This window comes from Nestor notabilis, unplaced genomic scaffold (genome assembly GCF_000696875.1).
Source record: "Nestor notabilis isolate BGI_N333 unplaced genomic scaffold, ASM69687v1 scaffold6392, whole genome shotgun sequence".
In the NCBI taxonomy this organism is placed as follows: Eukaryota; Metazoa; Chordata; class Aves; order Psittaciformes; family Psittacidae; genus Nestor; species Nestor notabilis.
The window spans coordinates 99591-109848 of record NW_009919582.1 but is presented as its reverse complement, the minus strand read 5'-3'; the positions used below and the strand labels follow the sequence as shown (position 1 = coordinate 109848).

General features: G+C 36.7%; 1 protein-coding gene across 1 annotated transcript in view; it reads left to right on the top strand.

Annotated features, from left to right (window-relative positions):
* Positions 1-363: 363 nt before the first annotated feature.
* LOC104402420 (vitellogenin-1-like) overlaps positions 364-10258 on the top strand; it is a 42950-nt gene continuing 33055 nt past the window's right edge. The window contains exons 1-8 of the mRNA XM_010010292.1: positions 364-403; positions 726-746; positions 971-1122; positions 3559-3810; positions 5963-6124; positions 6813-6964; positions 9730-9880; positions 9980-10137. Coding sequence (XP_010008594.1) covers positions 364-403; positions 726-746; positions 971-1122; positions 3559-3810; positions 5963-6124; positions 6813-6964; positions 9730-9880; positions 9980-10137 — 1088 coding nt within the window. The remainder of the gene's footprint in view (positions 404-725; positions 747-970; positions 1123-3558; positions 3811-5962; positions 6125-6812; positions 6965-9729; positions 9881-9979; positions 10138-10258) is intronic.

Genomic DNA, 10258 nt, shown 5'->3' with positions numbered 1-10258 from the left:
TTATCAAGAGCAAATTATCAGGAGATTGAAGATGTGATTGAAGAAAGATAAATTATTTAGGTATGATTGAGGAACTATTTTTATTTATCTTAAAATTTTATAACTACAATGTGAAGAAATGGGGAAAAAATGGCAAATGATATTTTTAAAAGGAAATCTCTATTTTACGTAGAAAGTTAGTTGAAAACATGAGGTGATTTGAAGTTGTCAGCATTCATGACCTCAGAGATGTTTATTTTTGATTGATCAATAAGCGTTCTAAAATACACTTATTTATCAAACTAACATTTCAAGAGAAACATGTGATAACCCATGCCTTTATAAAAGAGAACCCAGCATGTTCACCTTTACTTTATCTCCATCATGAGGGGCTTGATATTAGCCCTGATTTTAACCGTGGTGGGTAAGTAACTATTCTGCTTTGATGAATTTAAAATAATATATTGAGGAAAACGTTTCAGAATCTAAACATAGTTCACTTACAAACACGGACTTTAACATTTTATAGAAAAATTATTTTATGACAAATGTTTGTTGTTTAGGGAAAAAAGGCATTTTGCTATGTGCTGAACTAGAAGTAAAGTTAATTAGAAAGAATTACACTATACGTACAAGATGAGATATAGCTTTTCATACTAAAATACATTAACATTTTGGGGTTGGGCCTTTTTGCTTTGTCATTTCATTACTCTTTCTTTTTTTTTTTTTTTTAACTTCTCTTTCAGGGAGCCAGCATCTTAATTACCGTAAGTAATTTTCCTATCAGCTAATATAATTATAATGAGTAAAAGTCAAAATAGAATCTGAAAAGTATATCAATGTTTAATATAATTTTACAACAGCTAATTTTGTTCAGGTGCAATACAAAAATGAACAAATTCATCTTTTTTGTTCCACACATGCTAATGCAGGTACTTTAATATGTTTTGTACAGTCCTTACAATGTTTTATGGGAACCATTTCTTTGCAGAACCCGATTTCAGTGAAAACAAGGTTTATTCATTTAATTATGAAAGCGTACTTCTCAGTGGACTTCCAGAGAAAGGACTTGCAAGAGCTGGAATAAGAATAAAAAGTAAAGTGGAAATTAGTGGTATTGGCCCAAAACTTTGTCTTATTAGGGTAAGAAAACGTATTCAATTTGAAAGGTAAAATTTTCTTCATACTTGACTTCTTTTTTAAGATTTTGGGAAGTAATTAAGTTTCATCGTGTGTTGTGCTTACTCAGGCAGAATGTAACTAACACTATTATTTTTTATGCAGTGCCCTAAACTCTATTTGCACTTTGTCAGGTAATTCTCAGCTCAAGCCAGCCTTGGGCTTGAAGGATTTCTTCTGCTTTGTGGTCAGGGAGACAATGGAATGTAATTTGAGATGCACAATAATTTATTACTGGATCAATCCAATTGTTCCAAACTGTACAACCTAGGATTATTTAATCAACTGATTTCATAACCAGCAAATGAAAGGCAATAAAACATGCGACACTAGCTGGATGTGATTCAATATTTAGCATAATTAATGTCATCTGGTGGCTTCTTGTTCTGCAGGGTCCCAAATGACATTCTTTGTCATCCTCAATTGTATATTTTTACTGCATGCTGAGTAATTACTAAGAGGTTTGATTATGTGAAAAACACTTGGCTTTAACAGAAGCCTATACGTGCTTCTAATGAGTGTATTGAAATGCATCCCTGAATTGCTCTACACGAACTCCACTTAGTCTTCTGTATACGCAGAAGAAAAATGATCTTTTTAAAAGCTTTTATTTGGTAAATTGAAAACTGCAGATTAAAAAGACTGGTGACTGATAAATGCTTGTAAATGCTGTAGCCTTCCTGCCTGGATTAGCCTTGTGTTACTAAGTATTTTTGTAAGTTCAAGTTATAATAGAAATAGATGAGAAACATTGCTTTTCCATGACCTTTGCAAGTGGCTGGATTGTTTTTCAAAACAACAAATAAATAAGAGCCACACATCTACACTGGTGAGTAGAAGGTTTCCCTAGCAGACAGAAGGCAGATGCCATCTTGTCCTTACCCTACATCCTCCCCCATTCCTACTGAAACAGCTCTCGGGTAGGTCTTCACCAGCGTTTGACTCCTGTTCCCTAAAAACTTCCAAAGCCATTTCACCTGCCCCAGTACTTTTGGAAAAAGTTTACATTTCAAAAATAAATACAGAAATAATTTCAGGCAAGAAAAAGAAAAGAAAAGAGAAAAAAAAAAAAGAGATTTTGGGGCAAGTTCTAAGGTAAATGTAACGATACATTTATTCCCTTCTGCTCTGGGAAAAGTTTATTTTGCTGCTGTTATATTTAAATTAGTTTGGAGGGATGGTTCGGGGAATTAATCTTTCATCTGTAGCCTACTAGTTTGCATTCAGCCCAGGCAAAAAGCTGTGTTCCCTGGGCAGTTTCCAGCTGACAATTTTTTCATTGCAAACCTGCAAGTAAGAATTGCCAGCTGTGTTCAAAACCTAGAAGACAGCATAAGTCCTGACTGGGCCCTGAGGGCTGGGGAAAACTATGTCATCCTGACCCTGCAGAGCAGTCCCAAGCCTGCCCATATGTAATATGCCAGAAGCATGTCCGAGAGGCAGCATGAGGGATTTGCTCTGAAACATCCTTCTCTATAAGCTTCAGTTACTGGGGTTGGCAGTGATCTCCACCAACAGTAACAAAAATAAATATGAAAGTGCAGTCTCCAGAGGTTTGCTGTATGAGGATTTAGTCTGTGTGGCTTTTTGAGAAATTAATCCACATCTCGCATCACATCACCAGCCTGAGGTGTCAGAGAAAAGTCTCTTTAAATTGTCAAAACACATAGAATGGAAGGGTCCTTTGAGAAACTAAGCTAAGCATGCCCCATTCCCATGTGGTAGAAATCATTTGAGTTATGCATAGTTTAGCACAACTTTCTACTTGCTTGGATGTGCACTAGGTTGAGGCTGGAGTATGAAGTACAAAGTGGGGTTGGGGCCAGTGCCTGAGCCTTTGGCTCCACAGCAAAACGTGTAAGGAAGAACAATTTTTGTAATCTGCTCTCCACTGCTCTAACTAATTACGACTACCTGGCCGGCCCAGCAGCCATGCCGTTATTAGTTTCTGACTGCTGTCTGTGCTCTGTGACCCCAGAGAGGAAGACGACAGAGTTCACAACAGGAGTTAATGATGCTTTATGCAACATTAACTTTCTCCTGCAATTTCCTGTAGATCTTCCATACCACTTTTGGGTAGCAACCTGCTTCATGTACCTCTTCTCTGGCTCATTTCTTCATACAAGTCAACCTGTGGCAATATGGATTATCTATGAAACAGAACAGAGTGCAGCGACTGTGGAAATATCACAGTCATTCGCATTACTCTCTTTTTGTATATGGAAATATGTATATAAATACTAGCTATGTTAAAGTATAACTTTTAAGCTTTCCCTTTGAATAGGCTTTGTGGTATTTAATAGTGTATTTTTGATGTGAGTAAAGCTCTAGACACTTACGTGCATTAAAAAAAGCTACTTGAAAAAATTAGAGAGGAATTATTTTCCCCCTTTGTTCTAGATTCACTCAATCGAAGCAGCAGAGTACAATGGTGTCTGGCCTACAAGCTCATTCTCTCGGTCGCTCAAACTGACCCAGGTATTAACTGGGGAACTCAGGATTCCCATCAAGTTCGAGTATAACAATGGCCATGTTGGAAACCTTATGGCTCCTGATTCTGTCTCAGATGATGCTCTGAACATCTACAGAGGAATTCTGAATGTGCTGGAGTTAAGTCTAAAGAAGATGCAGCATTCATACAGCTTACAGGAGGTGAGCTTTTTGTTTTAGCCATTGTGGTAAGTTTCTCTTCAGATTCTTATACCGTATTTTCTGAATTCATTCTTGACATAAACTTCACTAACAAAAAACACCTAAGCTAGGGAAATCATGATTAAGCTGTCCTTGCAGAACAAGGACCATGGAATAGCAGATTTTTAATCTGGATGATGAAAGTATTTCAGTAAATGCATTTACAATATTAGACCCTTGGAAAATCTGGCTTGTGATTCTAGAGAAAGTAAACTCTTGTGAAAGCTGAAGCCTAAATAAAATTTGAATAGTGTATTAAAACAAGCTTAAATGTGCAGCACAAGATTAAAGCTAAAATAACAGTAATTTGACTTTTTTACCAATCATACATACTTTAATCTCCTCTAGCTCCTGTTTTAGGAGGAGAACAGTATATATGCCATGACATTACTGCAATAGCTTTGACAGTTGCAGTTGATGCTCTAGGAACTTCCACTGTTTTTCAGGTTTTAATATCTTAGTCAAGGTAAATCATCTGATATTACTATTCACCACAGAAATTGCAATGTGTTTAGTTTTTGCAAAACCATATTTACATTGATTAGACTACATTCGATTTAGAGATCAGCAAAAAACTTGAAATTATTATACTTTCATGTTATTTTTATTGAAAATGCAGACCAGGGTAACTTTAATTTTTTTTTTAAATTTATTTTTATGTAAGTAGATTTGTTTCTGGGAAAAGAACTACATGATTTAATATTTTCATGCTGCTTGTTGCACATAAAAATCCTGCTGGTGGTGTTGCATATTCTGCAATGCTATTTTCTCATATCTCATTTTACATCTTCATTCTTTCTAATTCAGTTAGCAATATGTCCTACTCTTGCTGCTAAGCAATATATGTGACTTCACCTCCTAGAATAATTTCCAAGTTTTCTTTGCTCTTCTCAGACAGCAACTGATTAATGAGCATTGGCACCCTTGCTTGACAATCTCAAGTCACTCTGTAAAGGAAGATAAGCATTATTAGTCCCAAAATCTGAACTGCAGTGGGGTTTAAAGGGCTTTACCTGGGAAAGTCTATGTTGCATCCTGCTGGGTGTAAGGTAAGGATATCTGAACTAGCCGTGGACTGCACACAGCTAGAAAGTCCAGCTAGGCAGGAGGCTGCTTCATTCCACTGAGCGCAGTGGGCTGGACACTCCTGTTTGAAGTCCAGCTGTCTCCACCACACCCTACAATCTGCAGAGGAGCCCCACGCCTGTACTCACAGAGTACCATTCTTTCAGAGAGCTTGGGCAATTCTTATTTCCAGCCCTTACCAAAGTCACAGCGTCTTTAGGAATACTGTTAAGCTAAAGATGAAGTGGGTATGTCTTGCCTCCTAACCACCACATGACTATTTTGCTGTTCTGACATAGCCCAAAGCTGCTCTCTGGAGTGGCTACACTATAAATAACAATAAAAAAAAATGAAAATAACCTTTCCTCCTAAAATGCAATCAAATACTTTCCTCTTCAAAAATCTCCTCATTGACTGAGGAGATTTAAGAGCTCTTATAAATATATAAGCTTGAAATATTATTGAAGATCTGAGCTAAAACTGAAAAGAAAACCCACAATCAAAACTCTACTGTCCTGAAATCCTTTTTAATTTTTGCTGTTCATATTGTGACAGATCTTCTGGTATTTCAAGACGTGTTCCATAGACATTTATAAACTGCCTATAAAAGCAAATTTTAAGGGCAGAATGTCATCTCTAACTTTAAAATACTTTGCTGTTGAGATTTTATTCTGCATGATCAAATTATTTTGGCACTTTTTATTAATATTCCTCAAATCTTATTTCATAATCGACAGCTCTGACTGGAAACTGTTTCTCACCTTTCTGAGGCTCAAAATCTTGTCTCAGTGAAACTCTTGAGAATTTTAGTTCTCTCAGTGAAACTGATTTGGCTTACTGGAAACCTGTACATGTGAAAAAGAGGTGAAAGTAATGATCATCCCAATTTTGCTTCTGGACAATACCATGAATAAAAAAGCATTCATTTTTACTAGGAATTTTGAAAATACAGAATTAACTAGGATATTCATGTGGGGAATAGATGAAGCTTTGCATGAAAGTGCAAAGCTTCATCAATCATTTCTGATCACATTCTCATTTTCACCAGGCCGGGATTGGAGGTATTTGTAACACAACGTACGCAATTCAGGAAAACAAGAGGGCAAATCTAGTCTATGTGACCAAATCCAAGGACCTGAACAGCTGTGAAGAGAAAGTTCAGCTGGTCACAGGTTCAGCATACACTCAACCATGCCAGACCTGCCAGCAGGTAAATTAGAGTGGTATTATGTATATGTATTTTACATTCATATACAGAGAGCCATTTGGCATCCACGCTATCTCTTGCTTTGTAACACTTATAACGAGAGAAGAGTCAGATCTGCTGTATCTACTTATCAACATTTTCTTTCTGTGTGAAAATCAGATCACAGAACAGCAGAGGTCTGTGCTGCAAACTGTCTGTCATGTACTGCAGGCACACTTCAACTAGCTCAAACTAGCTGGCTTGGAAACCATTAATTATCAGCATGAGTTAATTCACCTACTCCGTTGAATAAACAAGATAGTCATGATGTCCAGTTTCTGCTCTTCAAGATAGGTACTGCTGCATCTTCATATAATTCTGCCTTTGAAATAAGAAATTGTGTGGCTTATACTGTTGCTCTCCTCAGAAAATACATCTCCTTCTTAAGGGAATAACCAATTACTTATATTTGGGGAAAAGAAAAACCAGCTAACACTTCTTAGCAGTAAAAGTAAGAGAGCCAGGCACCATTCCTGACCTCTCCCATGGAAGTATGCATGCAGAATTCACATAAACCGCTCATATGGCCAATGACAAAAAAGCCCTAGAAAGTAAGTGGGTTGATGTGGATGATATAAGATCTTCTAGTCACAGAATTTGGAAGTTCAATGACTCTCTTTTCTTTGTTTCTTTGCTTTTTTATATTATAAAGAGAAACAAGAATTCCCGGGCAACTGCTACTTATAATTACAAAATCAAGTATACACGTAATGAAGCTGTAATTACACAAGCTGATGTTGAGGAAATCCACCAGTTTGCACCCTTCAATGAGATAACAGGTGGAAACGCTATAGTGGAAGCAAGGTACTGTACATATGCCTGTAATTCACCAAATAATTCAACATCTCAGTAATCTGGTCAAACTCCAAAACTGAAATAAACTCTTTACTTCCACAGCTTATTGTTTGCCAGTATTTAATTACATAAAATCCCAAACATTTCATAAAAACAACTTTCACTGTTAGTTGTAAATCTGAAACATGCACATCTCTATCCAAATTTTGTTAGGTAAACTTGGCGGGTTTGACAATTTTATTTTGCATGGATATTTGATTTATGTCATAAAAGACAAAACAAATGTAATTCCATCTGAAAAATTGTGAACTAATATATTTTCAGTAAAATACTTTGAAAGACAGCCACTTACGGAAAGAGAATTCCCTGGAAAATAATAATGCAGTAAGAGACCCTGGAGACTATGTCACAAGAAACCTAGATAGGACTTTGGATTCTGATCTACTTCCTAAGCACTGCAGGCTGCTTGCAAATCTCCCATCAAAACTATTTCTTGATAGGAAATTGGGTTTTATTGTGAAAAGATTGGGCACAAGGCATGTAAAATGCATTTGCTTTTCCACAGCAAATTTTGCATATTTCTTAAACAAGTTTGGTGCAAAATGAGAATATGATTTTCTAAGAAATAATGCCCCTGCTCATTTTTATCTCAAGGCCCCAGATTTTCAATGTTTGAAAAACTTTTCATCTACATCAATATCAATTGGAAAAGTTTTTAGTTACCTGCTTTAGTGATGGACCCTGTAGACAAGTGTGCCCTGCTGAAGAGGGAGGCTTTTTGCATAAAGGTTACTGTACAGAAGATGTATCTCAACCCCACTCTTCAACTGCTGTATTCTTGCATTGCTCTGTTGCTTCTGTAATAATCTATCGGTATAATATACAGTTTTGGAAACTGCAACATCAGAAAGTACATGTCAATAAATCAGTGATTAACTTCATTAATATGATAAACATGTTCAGTTTGGCTAAACAAACAAAACAAAAAAAAGAAAAAGAAGCAGTAAAGGTGAAAGTGGCTTTACTATCTCATGCAATCAGGGTGAAGATAGATACAGTTGTAGTGCTCTTATCCAATTACAGGTTGTTATGAGCAAGTATTAGTCTGGAGCCAATGGACTTCTACTGATTTAAACTCTCCTTCAAGCCTGCATAGACCATCTTCCTTACTGTTCTTCCTCAAGTATTAAACCTTCAGAAAGGGTAGTGCCTTTACTTTTCCCGTTTTCTCTGGATCTTTTGCATCACCCAGTAGAAAGGGCCAAATATAAGATAGTTGAGAAGATGTGGATGTCACCCAAGTCTTCAGAAGTTATTTCCACAATGCACTTTCTGTGTTTAGAGGGGGGGAAAAAAAAAAAAAAAAAAAGAAAAGAAAAAGAAAATCTACAATCAAGGACTTAAAACACTTGGAGCTGATTTTTCAGATCTGTTCAATATAAGCCTTTTGCAGCACCTTTCAAAGTCAAAAGAGGTTTTACTATTGTTTCGCTGTTTTAATCCTATCCTTAGTATTCATTTACTCTTCTCTTCAAAGTATAACATTTTCCTATCTATTCTAGGCAGATATATATCTTCCCAAAATGATGAAAATGAAGACATGATAGATTCATCATGTTCTGGAAGAGGGAGTTAAATCTGTCTAAGTGTACCTGATGTTACACTTTCTCATCCAAATGCCCTTTCAATAATATTGTGTAAAATTTCAAGAGAGAAAAAAAATATCTCTGCTGATTCTGTAGCGATTTCTATTCAAATTCCAGTGGCTTGTCTGCAAAGCAGTTATATGCTATTTTCTGCAGCAGTTCTCTGCAATCCATATGGAAGGAGTGGATAGAAATGATACAGAAGATCATCATAGAGATTCCAAAATAAACACACCAATTTTCTACTGAGATTTTGAGATACTGTGTAGTACAGCAATATTGCTTTTGGAATGTTTTCAGTTATTCAGTACAAATGCCTAACTTTATTATAGTGTCCTAAATGACCTATTTTAAACATAATTGGTGGGATAGGAGGCATGCCTTTAGCTGAAAATGTAGCGAAGATAGAAAATATTTACAAAGACAGTCTCTCATTGCAGTTACTCTTAATAACAAACGATGAAGGTTTTGTGCTGCTTGAAAAGTTTCCAAAAACTTAAGTACTTTTTTAAAGACTAATCCTGAATTTATCTGGCCCTTTTTGTTTGGGAAATCCAATTTGAAACTTCATGAGAACCTTTTATCTTCTGCAGTCCCCAGGACATTCAGCTTGCCAAGCAAAATGGGGAAGGAATTGTAATAGTGCAAGTAAAAAGATTGAAACATTTCTTATTGTATCTAACAATTTTCAATTCTTTTTGAAGCTTCCAGGAGGCACAGAGACATAAAAGCTTTTATGAACTTCTTAAAATATTTAATTTAAATGATGATTTCTATAAAAGTTTCCATCAGTTATTTTTCTATAATCCTTAATTCCCTCCTTAAGACACAACACACATTTCCTATGATCTTCAGGCCACAGCTTCTCACCTCCCTCTTCATCCTTAAATTCTTAAGCCATGTTATTCCCACAGGAAGGCAAAACCTAGCTCTGATTTGAGCCCTGCTGTGTAAGTGCTGACCTTCTCAGAGTACAGTTCTGAATATCATGTCCAAATGTAGCTGTCTTTTTCCCTCAATAACAAAACTCTTTTGATAAAATTGCAGTTGCATTGCAATGCAGGGAGGCAGAATTACTGGTTTATTTTTCGTTTATACCCTGCATCTCCCTGGGTTTCTCCATTCCAGGCAGAAACTTGCTTTGACTGATGTGCAGAAGCAAACAGCAGAGGTCCCACCAAAAGAATTCCAGGATCGTGGGTCACTTCAGTACCAGTTTGGCAGTGAATTGCTTCAGCTTCCTGTCCACTTATTCAGAATAAAAAATGTGGAAAGCCAGGTAAAGTTCAGCCACTGGACAGACTCTTTGTTGGAGCTTGGAATCTGTGCATGTGGGAAACAATCTGTATGAGCTTCCTGCATTTTAATCCTCCTGCAGATAGAGGAAAGCCTCCAAGACCTAGTAGAGACCACGTCTGAACAGCTTCCCAGTGATGCACCAGCAAAAGTCCTCAAGCTTTTGCACCTCTTCCGTGCAGCAAATGAGGATGATTACGAGTCAGTGTGGAAGCAGTTCTCCAGTCGGCCAGTGTACAGGTACAAGCAATATAAGCCGTGATTCTTGTGCTGATAGACTCTTGAAGATCATCTGGAATGATTATGTTCAGATGCAGATCTGGAAAATGGTCCTTGCATTTCCCATTACAGGCGCTACATT